This window comes from Phoxinus phoxinus, assembly GCF_949152265.1.
Source record: "Phoxinus phoxinus genome assembly, chromosome: 13".
In the NCBI taxonomy this organism is placed as follows: domain Eukaryota; kingdom Metazoa; phylum Chordata; class Actinopteri; order Cypriniformes; family Leuciscidae; genus Phoxinus; species Phoxinus phoxinus.
In genome coordinates this window covers 32,797,841-32,812,556 of record NC_136888.1, presented here as the reverse complement: position 1 = coordinate 32,812,556, position 14,716 = coordinate 32,797,841, and the positions used below count along the sequence as shown (strand labels likewise).

The window sequence follows — 14,716 nt, the reverse complement described above, 5'->3', positions numbered from 1 at the left end:
TAAATCTCTGTAAAGCAGCTTTGAAACAATCTACTTTATGACTTGACTGTTATTTAAAACATACAGTCATATTGTGTCATAACCTGTCATATTTCATACATTACTGCAGAGCTTGTTGACATTTTCTGAAAACGACAGATGTGACAAGTGACTGCATCTCATGATGAGTTGTCGAAGTTGAACCCATCGATCGATTTAACTGATTCGAATTGATTCATTCGCATAAACACCACAACTGCGTGTTGCTCGGAGACAGGCAAATGGCTTTGTTATGGACCAGAGCCATAGAGAGAAATTTCTCTCTATGGCTCTGTTGTGGACATATTTTCATTAATGGGACACAAATAGACAAAGTAACAGACATCGTGTTTAAAATGTGAGTACGTTAATAGTAATATCTTGTTTAATTGACTGTTGTTTAAAACTGTTCGTCAACCATCATATTGTGTCATAATATCTCATACATTACTGCAGAGCTTGTTGACATTTTCTGAAAACGACAGATAGTTTCAACTTCAAGATATCTTGTCATCTTAGCAGAGGTAAAGTCAGAGCATGACTAACGCTTTTGTGTTTGTGTTTAGACTAATGTTAGATTTGGGCATATTCAGAATATGAAGAAAACTACTTCACCTGAGAAGGTCTTTCACACCCTGTAAACACAAAAAGGTAAAAAAAATGTAGACCAGTTGAACCAGTTTGTTTTAAGTTGACAATAGAATTAATTTTGTGTGACGAACCTAAACATCAGGAGAGAAACGCTGTTTGTGAATAATGTGAGTCAGTTTGAGAAGAGACCAGTTTAGTGCTGAATCTAGAGACAAAATGGATTTATGAACTGAATGAAGTTTGTGTTTGATGTTCTTCTTTGTTGAGAAAGAGGTAGGTTTGAACAAACATTTCTGCGATCATATAGTAGCCTAGTATTTATTATAATTTATCTGAATGTTATCAGTGATTACTGAGACATGAAATGCAAAAGCACATCAGGGTGGCAGTAGGAGAATCTCAAAAAAAAAAGATTAAATAACAAACCATTAACCAAAAAACAAACATTAGTGTTGCCAGTAAACAATTCACTGCCATACTCAAATATGTAAATCATGCTTAAAGCCTTTTTTTAAATTTAAGTTCTGTAATGTTGAAAATGAAAACTGTTGTACATTTTTAGTTTGTGTGTTTCAAGTGCACTGCCTGTAAAATGAGTGTCTGTGAGAAGAGAGAGAAGGATGAGGATGTTCACACATATAAAGCAGCATCTCCAGAACCCAGCTGTGTGTCTATGAAGAGTGACAAATCCATGCCAGTTTCCCCTAATCTCAGAGCTGTGACCTCTGACCCTGAGTGAGTATAAACATGATCCAACTGCTGTAGTGAAACAAAATACAGTATGGAGTAAAAATACTGTTCACCTCTACGCCCTATCTGATGGCAGGTATATACAGACAGAAAGAAATCTGGTTTACCTGTGTTTCATAAATGACCATCTTTTTCTCAGCTCTCCTCTTCCTTGTGAAAATGAAAACCAATTAAGCCTGTTTTATAGAAACATTTCTGCGACCATTATCCTGCATGACAATCACAACTGGATTCAAGCACTTCTATGGGAGCAATCTCTGAAATTAAGTTAGTTGTATATAATTTGTTATACATTTGAATACGGTGCTTCATTAGTTCAACTCATGAATAATTCACAGCCATACTGAAATTGGTAAAGAATAGCCTAGACATTCATGTTTTTATCGAATGTTTCTTCATAGCAGTGAATATGTGGATTCTAGGTGTGTACTAACAATTAATGTTTGTCAGTACTACATTAAACTACTGTATATATAATGTTGAATATAATGTATAATGCTGCAATGGGGGAATATTTGTGGGTCCTGATAATGCCGAATGACTTTTGTTACCCGTAAAAAAGTAGCCTACATTATTTTAAATATATCTAGTCAGTGACAGAGTGCAAGCATATTCGTCTAAAATAGTTCTGTAGCTTTTTTCTGGTGTCTCCATTGTCCTGTGCATTGGGTTACCAGCACCAAGTCCAACCTTATTCATTTACACCCACAATGTAATATAAAATGTAGCATTTTTATCATCCTTTTATCGTCTCAGATGGATCTCTTATCATGTCTCGGAGTATCACGAAAATATGGTATCGTGAGTTCAGTACCGTGATATGTATCGAATCGTGACTTGAGGGTACCATTAAAGTAGCCCTTGAGTGAATATTTTGTTTAGGTAGATGAAGAAGAGTGTTCACTGAAGAACTTAATTTTTGCATTATTGCAAACAGCAGAGAATCAGGGTTACAATGTTCTTCGAGTTAAAAGAGACATTAAATGTACAATCTTAGTTTGATCACTGGGTAAACTAACGGCTCCAGAACCAGTGAGCATTGAGTCAAGAAGTCGCAGCATTTAGCCTAGATCTTCATTATAACTTGGAGAAGATGCATCAAGTGAAGTTTGAGAGGAAGCCTAAATTAAGTATTTTTCTGTTCCGTCTTTTTTCTACAGCACTGTATTTGAAATTAGAAATACAGCTTCTCCAGAACCCAGCTGTGTGTCTATGAAGAGTAAAGAGTCCATGCACATTCCCCCTAATATCAATGATGGACCAGTGACCTCTGACCCTGAGTGAGTATAAATGTGACTTAAAGGGATAGTTCACCCAAATGTGAAAAAACTGTCATCGTTTACTCACCCTCAGGTTGTTCCAAACCTGTATCAATTTCTTTCTTCTGTTGAACACAAAATAATATATTCTGAAGAATGTTGATAACCAAACAGTTGATGGACCCCAATGACTTCCATAGTAGGAAAAACATACTATGGAATCAATGTCAACGGGGTCCATCAACTGTTTGGTTACCAACGTTCTTCAAAATATCTTATTTTATGTATTATGTATTTATAAAGCAGAGCTGCGCTTATAAACACTACATTATTATAGGCATGATACGGAGGTTATATGAAAATAAATGCCATAAAATATTTCCTGTCCGAAATGCGAGTTTACAGGTATGATATAAACAATCATAAATGTGGCATGAATGGTCTATTTGGTGATAACAAACTGCTCTAAAAGCACAAGCACATAAAACGTGCAACAGCACCACATGGAACATGGAAACATGCAGTGCTCGAGTTTAATTAATTAAATCATAGCCTTTTGAAGTTTAATTATGACATTTAACCAATACTGCGATTCCTGTTTTTCCATCCCCAGATTTAAAACCTCCTGAAATTAAAATTAAGACTTTAAAGCAGCACCGATGGAACACAGTGACTGGATCTAAAACCTTCAGATGACACACTGATTATATCCACACTAGTGGTTGACCGATATATCGCCACTGCCGATATCTTAAATATTGACATCGGCCGATACGTTTTTCTAATTGGCCGATGTGTTGGAAGCGGGACTTTTATTTTGACGGACGGCGCTGAGAACAACAGCGCTCACTCACATTCTCTGTCTTCATTACGATCTCTGTCAGTGATATCTAATACTTTGTTAGACAGAACTGGTAAACAAAGAAAGTATGCGAAAAAGTAAAGCGTCTGCTTTTATATTATTTGTAACAGAAAAGGCAAACAATCAGGCTAAAATACTTTCTCATTTACCGTCAAAAAATATCTGTCCAATCCAGTTCTGTTTACACAGCAGGGCTTTGACGAAAATGCAGTTGCGAGTCCTTAAAAAACTTAACGGCTGTGTGAGTTTGTTTAAATAATGTGGTTGTTGCTGCTGTAAACTCATATGCAAATAATAATTAGAAAAATATAATTTGTAGGCCCCTGGGCTTCAGCCCATGGAAGCCTGTGCATTAATTCAAGGAATGATTCATTCTCATTTTAGAGCGTTTGCCTGAGAATACGGGACAAATTGCGTTCCATATGGCTTTCATATGGGACACTTCATTGATGCCTTAAATTCGGCACGATTCCCCTCCCCAGTGTAGGCCCCTGGGCTTCAGCCCATGGAAGCCTGTGCATTTTTGCGCCCCAGCACGTTGTAAGACTGGAAAAACTAGAAGAACTGGAAGAGAGGGCTAATCTCGGAGAGAACAAAGGAAATTAACATTTTAACTCACTCTTTTGCATCATTCGAGACGCAAGTCTCACCTCAGAATCATTCTAATCTACATGTCTTTCCCACTTCCCCCACTCACTTTCTCTCATGCTAAGATCACCTGAAATTCACCCAAAAATCTATCTGGTTTAATGTGAGGAATTACCATACAGTATTATACATGTTTGGTATCATTTGAAATGTCTCAAATGTGAAGTGTGACTGGTACAAATGTCTCATTCCCAAAGAAGTAAACCAAAAGGTAATAAAGTTCTTAAGAGTTTAGAAATATCTTGCACACAGGAGGGTGTGGCTTCCAGGCAAAGGCCTCCTGCTCTCAAAATGTGTAACCTCTGCCCCTTTTCCACCAAGGCAGAGCTGGTGCTGGTTCGGAGCCAGAGCCTAGTTTCAAATCGGTTGTTTGTTTTTCGACCACCAAAGCACCAGCTCCGAACCAGTAAAAGTGGTTCTTAAGTAGCACCAAAACATTGCTGGGCTAGAAGTAAGAACCGCTTGCGTCAGGGGCTGGGGGCGGGGTTATCATGACCAACAAGACGAAAGGAAACTTGTGACCGCCATTTTTTAAATAGCTGCTAATCGAGCTAATAGCTGCTCGATTGTAATCTCCGTCTATGCAAGTTACGGCGAGCTGCACGAACGCGTTTGATTCGCCGTGTTTGGATGCCGATGTAGTTTCGCAAAGCCATGAGCATCAATAGTAACGCAACGACCACCATTGTTGATGTAAGACTTGTTCGAGATGCATCAGAGCGGCGCGGACCTATCAGAGCTCCGGGGGTGTTTGGAGAGCATACGACTCCTTGTGCTTTTGGATCGCTTTCGCAGTGCTTTGATGTCACGCGGCGATCGGTCTGCGAGAAGCCGAACCATCTCGAACAAGCCTGGTGTGTTTTTGTTTGGCGCTGCCGCGCTAGCGTTGCTGGGCAACATGAGATGTATACACAGTGACCTTAAAATCTGGCTCTGTTGTGGCGCTCTAGCCTGTGGAAAGGCAAACCGGTTCTTAGAAGACCCGTCAGTAGAACCAACTCCGAACCGGCTCTAGCTCTAGCTCTGAACCAGCACCTGGTTCTTGCTGGTGGAAAAGGGGTATGAATGCAAATTCCCATTGTTAGCACATGTTTCCATGTGAAAGAAGTTTCTGTCTATATAATGAAATGCAGCAAGAGGCTTGGGGCGATTTGTAAATCAAACTAGCCCGTGATGATGAGAGTGACCAAGACTCTTAGCTTCACGTATTTTCTAATGTCAGGTTCGCATCTTTTCTCTTTATTCCAGAGCATTTGATGTTTTGTATTTATTATCTTTGAATTGATTATGAAATTGGCATGATATATTTACCTGACATAATAAATTGTAAACATTTTATTTTAATTGATGTTATTTTCAGTGAAGAGTTAAAAATAAGGAAGATATTTGCTTTTAAAGAAAAGGACTACAACAAACGGCTGGTAGGGACTACATAACATTCCTCCCGGGTTAGTGACATCACCAAAGTAAAATTGTTTACTATAAGACAGAGAAAAACGGTTACAAAAAGCTAAAAATAAACAGCTTCTGTTTAAAACGTCATCAGTTAGTAAAAAAAAACTTCATGTATCCAAGGCAGGTGTCAGTATAAAATCCAAAATAACTAGTACTATTGGTATAAATAAAAGCCAGCTACACCTGGAATTAAAATGTATAAAAACAAAACAGAAATATGTAAATACAAAGAAACTGAAATTTCAAAATAATTTATGAAACCTAAAATTAAATTCTACATTTGATAATAGTGTTAAATTGGTCTAAATGTGATGTAATTTCAGTTATTTAAAACCTTTTAAATAATTAAATGTTAGAGTTACATGTTAGAAACATTTATAATACTGCATTTGCACAGCTGTTCTTGCAGACTGAAGAGAGATGATGTGATCAGATCAATGACCTGCACTGACCCCGACTGTCAGACTCTCATCAAGCAGAGAGTCAAAGACCAACACAAGATCACCATGAGGAGCAAGTATGAGAGCTTATTTGAGGGAATCAAACTAGAAGAGAATCAAACCCTCCTGAACAGGATCTACACACAGCTCTACATCATAGAGGGAGAGAGTGAAGGAGTGAATGAAGAACATGAGGTTTTACAGATGGAGAAAACAGCCAGAACTCAAGACAGACCAATCTACTGCAATGACATCTTTAAACCCTTCCATCAAGCAGGATGTGAGGAGAAAGACACGATCAAAACTGTTCTGACTAAAGGCATTGCTGGAATTGGAAAAACCGTCTCTGTGCAGAAGTTCATTCTGGACTGGAGCGAGGGAACAGCCAATCAGGATGTAGATTTCATGTTTGTGCTTCCATTTCGAGAGCTGAACTTGATTAAAGATCACCAGTACAGTCTTCACAGACTACTGCTGGACTTTCATCCTGAACTTCAAGATCTGGACTCAAAGATTTATGAGTGTAAAGTTGTGTTAATCTTTGATGGTCTGGATGAAAGCAGAATTAAACTGATGTTTACAGATGATGAGAAAGTTTGTGATGTGAATGAGTCTTCATCACTGAGTGTGTTGATGTCAAACCTCATCAGAGGAGATCTGCTTCCCTCTGCTCATATCTGGATCACTTCCAGACCAGCAGCAGCCAATCTGATCCCCTCAAAATACATCAACCGTGTGACAGAAATTCAGGGATTCAGTGATCCTCAGAAGGAGGAATATTTCAGGAAGAGAATCAGTGACGAGCTTGAAGCCAGCAGAATCATCTCACACATTACAAGATCAAGAAGCCTCCACATCATGTGCCACATACCTGTCTTCTGCTGGATCTCAGCCACTGTGCTTCAAAACCTCCTGAAACAAGATGACAGTGCAGAAATCCCTCAAACTCTGACTGAAATGTACATCCACTTCCTTCTGACTCAGATCAACATGAGGAATCAGAAGTATGATGAGAAAGATCCAGAGAAACTCCTAAAGTCCAACAGAGACGTGATTTTAAAACTTGCTGAACTGGCTTTCAATCAGCTGATGAAGGGCAATGTGATGTTCTATGAGGAGGACCTGGTTGAGAGCGGCATAGACGTCACTGATGCCTCAGTGTATTCTGGGATTTGCACTGAGATCTTTAAGGAGGAATCTGTGATTAATCAGAAGAAAGTCTACTGCTTCATTCATCTCAGCTTTCAGGAGTTTCTTGCTGCTTTCTTTGTGTTTTACTGCCATGTAGTCAAAAATGAGAACTCACTGAAATTATTTCTGAATAAAAGATATCAGCGGTACAGTCGGAAAAACTCCCTGTATGAGCTACTAAAAGCAGCAGTTAAGAAATCTTTCTGGAGTGAAAATGGACACCTGGATCTTTTCCTGCGATTCCTGTTGGGCGTCTCACTGGAGTCCAATCAGAGACTCTTACAGGATCTACTGACACACACAGTGAACAGCTCAGAGACCATCAGAGAAACCACACAGTACATTAAAAACAAAATTAGGGGTAATGTGTGTCTCTCAGCTGACAGATGCATCAATGTGTTCCTATGTCTCCTGGAAATGAAGGATCAGACTCTGTACAGAGAGATTCAGGAGTTTGTGAAATCAGAGAAACACTCAGTGAATCTACTCTCTCCATCTCACTGCTCAACAATTGCCTACATTCTTCAGATATCAGAGGAGGTGCTAGATGAGTTTGATCTGAAGAAATACAACACATCAGATGAGGGCAGAAGGAGACTGATACCAGCTGTGGTGAACTGCAGAAAAGCTATGTGAGTATTAATTTATGTGATTAGACATCAAACTGAACAGTAAGACTGAATTCCTTCATCAAATCATGACACTTTTCTTTGACATGAAATGAGCAAAAGACAGACACAGTGTTTAACTGGGAAGATAAATAAAGGCTTCAATGATAAAGTACTTTAGTAAATAAGTGAACTATTTCGTTCTATTTTTTTCCTACACTGTTTGGTAGAATCAGTGTTTTTTCTGAAAACAATATTTGAACTCATCTCCATATTTAAACCATATTTCATCCTTGTTAGTTAAAGGGGACCTGTTATGCAAATGTAAATTTTACTTGATTTTTTAACCTAAATGTGTGTTGGCAGTGTGTGAACACAACTACCATTTAATGGTATAAATCCATCCACTCCTCTTTTTTAAATCCCCATAAATCATAAGCAGTGTCTCAGAACAAGCCGTTTGCAGATTCTAGCATATGTGACATCACAAATGACATCACATCACCCTATTAGCATTGACATAGAGTTATTCAGTTGAGAACAGTGAGCAATTGTCTTTTTTTCTTATTTATATTTTCTATAAGCTATATTTATATATAGTTATTTATTATATATATATATATATAATAAAATAAAATAATAAATGTAATAAATAATAATAAATGTGTGTGTGCGTGCACGTGCACGTGTGTGTGTGCGTGCACGTGCGTGTGTGTGTGTGTGTGTGTGTGTGTGTGTTTGTAGATTATCTGGCTGTATGGTGACAGAGGAAGGCTGTTGTTTTCTGGCTTCAGCTCTGAGTTCAAACCCCTCACACCTGAGAGAGCTGGACCTGAGTTACAATGACCTGCATGATTCAGGAGTGAAGCTGATCTCGGATGGAATAAAGAGTTCACACTGTCAACTAGAGATACTGAGGTAAGAAAAACAGATAAAGATTTACTTAGTTATGAAAAGTAAAGAGTCCCTCTGCTCTAGTCCTTATCTCTGATGTGTTTGTAATACATCAGCAGACCCAAAAATCTTAAGACTTTGAGTTTTTCTATTTGCTTCGGAATGTTATTATATTTTAATTTTTATTTTTTTATTCTCTGATTAAAATGTCGAAGTTGTAAGGAGTGGAGATGAACAGAAACGGTTACTGAAATAAATTTTACTCAATGTCACAGTGTTGATGGAGCAGAACACTGACCCAGATTAACTCCAACTGAACTGAACCGGTAATCAGTGATCTGTGGAGACAAAGTGCTACACTGAATCAGTGAATCATTTGATCTAATCTGATCACTCCTGTGTGTGATCTCCAGTCATAGATGATGTGATGTTCATTGCGCGTGTGTGTGTGCGTGCGTGCGTGCGTGTGTGTTTAGATTATCTGGCTGTATGGTGACAGAGAAAGGCTGTTGTTTTCTGGCTTCAGCTCTGAGTTCAAACCCCTCACACCTGAGAGAGCTGGATCTGAGCTACAATAACCCAGGACAATCATTAGTCAAGCTGGTCTCTGATCCAAACTACAGACTGGAAAAACTCAAGTATGTTCAACACTAACAATCATCCTGTCATGTGTGTTTGCTATAAAGTCAATGTAAACTCATATGTCCACACTCGTATCTCTGCATACAGCACATATATAGTTAAACATACTGCACAGAAAAATAAAGACGTGTCTTGAACTATGTGACTAAAGATGATCTTGATTCAGATCAACAGCTGCTTGTGACTCATAACAAGAAACATCAATTCAAAGCGTGTTGCTGTTCTAGAAAGTAAATTATCATTGCTGTCAGAGACATAAGGCAAAAACAGATCCAAGTGTGCGTATTGGCCGTTTTTACACTAAAATTAGTGACATCTTTTGTTTTTATAGTGTGGATCATGGAGGAGAGATCAGGATTATAAAAGAACCGCAGAAATGTAGGACACACACACACACACACACACACACTCACATACCTTGATTGTTGTTTTGTTGTCATAAATGTTTGAATCTGTTTTCTTTTGTTAAGATCAATGTGATCTCACACCGGATTCAAAGTGTTCTCGGGTTGTGTGTAATAAGAAGCTGAAAGGATGCTGTAAATGGGAGCCAAAATAGAACGGGATGGCTGATATATCAGTGACATATAAAGGAATCAGCAGGAAAGGATGGAGTTATGACTGCTGGTCTGGATTCAGTAAAACGTCCTGAAGTCTGAACTGTTTTGATGACAGATTTACCATCTATCACATTAATAATAGCACATAAATATCTGCCCCTTCATATTGCTCTAACAGAGTGGGAGTGTATCTGAACTGGTCGGCCGGCACTCTGTCCTTCTACAGCATCTCTGACACACACACACACACACACACACACACACACACACACACACACACACACACACACACACACACACACACACACACACACACACAGACACACACACACACACTTACACACATTCAACAGCACATTCACTGAAATCCTCTATGCTGGATTTGAGGTTTATTTTGGTGGTTCTGTGTCTCTGTGTGAGACTACCTGTGAGAAACAACTGAGAAACACAGTTGAGTGAAAGAAACACACTAACATTATCTCTCTCTTTAACTCACACAGCTGTAAACTCTTTCTCTCTTCTAATCTTAATCTCAGTGTGTATATAGAAACACACATGTTGACTTTGGTCTGAATGAGACACACCACAGACTTCTATTGTGTTTTTAAAAAGACATTTGAATGCGGCTCAAACAGAGTTTTGTCTTTCTGAGTCCTTGAGCGCCACCTGGAGGAAGATTTAGTTTCTTACTCACAGGAAACGGTTCTTAGCAAGTGCTTGCTCTGTTACTATGGTAACTGAGGGTCAGGTCAGAGTTCATCTTCTATACACACTTCATTACAAATGTAAAAGGCTGTGGAGCTCATCTTGTGCTCCATGTGGAAGATTCATGTCTCTTCCTGATCACTCATTCTCAACTGTCTGTCTTACAATCACAGTCAAACTGATTGTTCAATAGAGTTGAAGATGTGGATCAAACTCGTGTCAGATTTAGTATTTGTAGAGACTCAATGATTAGGGGAGTTTGAGAATCTCTCAGTTGTAGAGCTTGAAAACATTCAATGATCAGCTCATGTCTTGAGCTCAACATTATTATGAGCTGATATTTTATCCTCAAATTATATATTTTGTCTTATGATTTTGTCCTGATGCTTCCACATATTTACAGCCATTTAATAGAAAGTTATGATTAACATTGACATTTTGAAATTAATGAGCAATACAATGTATTTTGTCATAAAATGTTTTTTTTTTTTTTTCTTCATTTATTTATCACATAAACAGAGGAAATCACACATGGGTCAACACTGTTAGATAGTAAAAAAAAAAAATTGTAATGTAAAATGTTTATTATAAATATATCTATAGCCTAATGTGTCAAATATGGATTACAACCATTTTCAAATCTAGCATTTATGTGTCTGTTTTAAAATCTAATGGCAGCTGAAGTTGTGGCACGTTTTGTCTTAAGAATCAGTGACGGGATGTTTGATATTTAAATGGTTAAATGAGTGTGTGAATCCAGTGCAGTTTATCTCTCCACCAGAGTCTCTGTCACTCTTATTGAAATGCAACACATGAACAAATGCAACACAATTCAATATTCACATTATTTAATATTTATTCATCACGTCATAATGTCTTAATCTATTTAGATATCATATAAATACAGAGAGAACCTGTTTAGATGAGAGATTCCTACTTAATTTTTTAGCTTGCACCTCGTGGCATTCATAGTGACCAGCAGAGGTCGCACTAACCAAATGTACAGGAATAGATCATTGCAAATGCGGTGTACCAGGTAAATAAATGTAATAGAAAACAATTTAAGCATAGATTTACCATATTTGTGTAGTATATATCATGAGATCTATAACATCAGGAGAGATCTGTCCATTAGCATTCCCATTCTCAAGGGGTTTCTCCGCTGGTGGATTATAAACACAACTGAAGGAGACGATTTCATTGATCAACAACTTCAATTTCAACTGAAATGTCTGTCTAACCCTTTTAATGAAGTGATATGGATAATAAATCCAGATGATGAGCTATATTATGACAGGCTCCGATAATATATGATCCGTGTTTGAACATTATGTGAGTTCTTCTATAGGCCATAAGGTGACTTGACTGCATAAAACAATTATTTCTGCTGTAGTGCTGTTTAAATCTTTTAAAAGAGCCAATATTTCTCATTCATTTTCATGCACTGACTTTTATTGTTCGTTCACTGAAGTCTGTGCTTGACTGCTTTCCTGCAGTCTGATTGGAGAACATATCAATCATATTAAGTGACACAAGTGCTGTCAGTCATTGGCAATATTTACTGGCTGGTTTGTACATCTATTTGTATTTATTTGACTGATTGATTGATTGATTGTCTTGCCAGGAAAATAGCATTCAGCTCTGACATGGCATTAAGCAATCCTTCAAGCCTACTAATAACCAAATGATCTCGCTAACAACTAATAGCTTTAAGATAAACTTCAACCCCAGGTCATATTAGTTAAAACAAAAACTGAATCCGTTTTGATGTTACAGATCATGTCAGTATGAGAGTCATACTGACTCTCGCTCTTGTCCCTGGTTCTTGTCGATGGAATATCCCTTGGCACTGATTTCTGTATTGACCTCTAGCCGTTGACCTTGCTACTGATTTGCACTGTTTATGTTCCTGTTCACCTCATGGTGACCTTCTCGCCTGTCTGACTCCTCTGTTGTCTTCTTCCTGGACCTGATCACTATACGGACGCTCTCTGGTCTGACCTGCCTTCCCTGTCCAGCCCGATCAAATGAAAGTGCAAATCTATACAACAAATGTTATTTCTTCTCGTGCCATTTATACGGCATAAATAGTTTTTGCAGTTTTCGCGTGCATCTATAGCGTGTAATAGGCTACGCACACACTTCCCACCCCTAATCCTACCCAAGGTTTTCAGTGGATAGCATATGCACGCAAAAAACATTTTTGGCGTATAAATGGTATGAGAAATAACATTGGTGGTATAGATACGCACTTTCGTGAGGTCGTGTTGCCCTGTCTGACACCTCTTTCAGATGTGGCTCACCTCCAGTCTTTTCAGTTTGAAGTGCTAATAAAGTCTGCGTTAAGCATCTATCTGATTTTCAGTCCATCCTTCCAGAAAACCAGACATTTTTGGTCTCGCCATGCATGATTTCGGGAACTTTGACCCACTTCCGTTGTCTTTCTTGACTTGGACTCTAACCTACTCAGGTCTTGGCCTGGGTTTAGACTTGAATGACCTAGTCTCGACTACAACACTGTTTAATGATGCTCACAGTTTATGTGAGTTTAACACCTTGACCATTTCCATCAGGGCATGCTGCGATCTGTGGCAGACAGTTTTGTCATGTGATGATGTGACAACCCTGGCATTTTGCAGGTTCATTTTTCACAAGGTGCCAAGAAGTGAAAGCAAAACTGTTGTTGTTTGGTGACTTTACTGGAAGTTCTAACAAAACAACACAAGACGAGACGTGTTTATGTCTCAATTGATGAGACTGACATTGGAGATATGCATCTCTTTAATCCTCTTCATGTTCATTTGACTTATGATTCAACATTATGAAATGTTTTAAGTTTTGTGTTGGTGTTCACAAGACTAAATGAGGCGTAAATTTCATGCAAACATGGATGTTGAAGAACCTGTTTATACACACGAAAGCGGTTTGTGATGCGAGCACTTCAGTTTTCTCTCCTGCTTCACCTGTTTGTGTTAGGCTAACATGTTGTGAATGTTCACGCATCATCTTGTTAGCGCTTCAAAGTATATAGTTGCATATATAGTATTTAACACAATAGCCAATTAAAGCACTGATCCAGAAGGCATTCTAAATTATTATACATGCAGTGTAAATTATCTTTATGTCTACATTTATCTGTGTCAAAACACTTATAAAAAATCCATCGTTGCATGTTTGCATCATGTCTTTTATTTGTGTCATAGCATTTAGAAAGTATACAGCTTTTAAATCTTAGTAAGTTTTATACTTTTACATTTCTGTAAATGCTATTCAAAATCGTGCTAAAGTTCTATTTAAATTAAAACAATGTTTAATCAAATATAAGCGAGATGTGTTAAAGGACAATACTGCTTGGGAAGTTGGGAGAGTGAAGTAATTCATATTTAAAAAATATAAATAATCCGAAATATTGATTCTTAAAGAAGTCAAGCAATAATATCTATACGAGGCTTAAACTGCAGGTAAAGAAACTCTCTGCATTAAACTCCATGCATATAATTATAATTGTCCATCACTGTAATGCATTTCATAATCATAACATAAAGAAGTTACTGTTTTCTTAGTTTACCACTAAAAGAATATAAATGCAAACAAAAATTTGGAAGAAAACCCAGATAATGGTTCAATAACTAGCAGATATCCATGAGCTCACAAACTAATGCCCTAGTTTTTACCATAAAGGGTTTGTTTGCTTACATTCTTAAGAAGTATTGATCTACAGTCACAAACACCATTCTATAAATAATGAATAAATTATGAAGTCTATCATCGTGTTGATCTACCAGACCAAATTTCTTGTGATCTTTTATTTCTTATATTGAAAGTGTCTTCAATTTGATTTAAAATGGTCTCATTAAGCTGTTGAAAGCCAAACCAACTTTGGGGCTTTCCTGATAACATTTTGATATCTGCTTACGGAAACAGAGCCAAAGTAATCTGTGACGTGCGCTGTACACTTCGCCAAAGCTTTTAGGTGCATTCCATTACCTTTTATAGAAATGTTCTTTTGGAATTTTGCTGTGTTATGGACATTCTATCAGGGCCTCCCATGAAGGTGTCCTAGTCTCATGGTGGAATGCAATGAAAAGCACCT

The 14,716-nt window shown here is 37.8% G+C and overlaps 1 protein-coding gene across 3 annotated transcripts; it reads left to right on the top strand.

The window, feature by feature from the left end:
• The first annotated feature begins 759 nt into the window (after positions 1–759).
• On the top strand, positions 760–12,664 carry LOC307008981 (NLR family CARD domain-containing protein 3-like). 3 transcript variants are annotated; one of them, XM_079632343.1, is made up of 8 exons: positions 760–882; positions 1,187–1,344; positions 2,520–2,639; positions 5,981–7,846; positions 8,567–8,740; positions 9,193–9,354; positions 9,690–9,736; positions 9,829–12,664. In XM_079632343.1, the coding sequence occupies exons 1-8, from the start codon at positions 859–861 to the stop codon at positions 9,915–9,917; spliced, it is 2,640 nt and encodes an 879-aa protein (XP_079488469.1). In that variant the 5' UTR covers positions 760–858; the 3' UTR covers positions 9,918–12,664. The 3 variants fall into 3 exon arrangements, with proteins under 3 accessions (XP_079488469.1, XP_079488468.1, XP_079488470.1); XM_079632342.1 differs by having other exon boundaries at positions 797–882; positions 1,172–1,344; XM_079632344.1 differs by lacking the exons at positions 8,567–8,740; positions 9,193–9,354; positions 9,690–9,736; positions 9,829–12,664 and having other exon boundaries at positions 797–882; positions 1,172–1,344; positions 5,981–8,275.
• The last annotated feature ends 2,052 nt before the right edge of the window (positions 12,665–14,716 follow it).

Coding starts and splice junctions, on each gene's coding strand:
- LOC307008981 (XM_079632342.1), top strand. CDS start 859: ATGTTCTTCTTTGTTGAGAAAGAG. Junction 7,847..8,566: donor GTGAACTGCAGAAAAGCTAT/GTGAGTATTAAT, acceptor GTGTGTTTGTAG/ATTATCTGGCTGTATGGTGA. Junction 9,737..9,828: donor TATAAAAGAACCGCAGAAAT/GTAGGACACACA, acceptor TCTTTTGTTAAG/ATCAATGTGATCTCACACCG.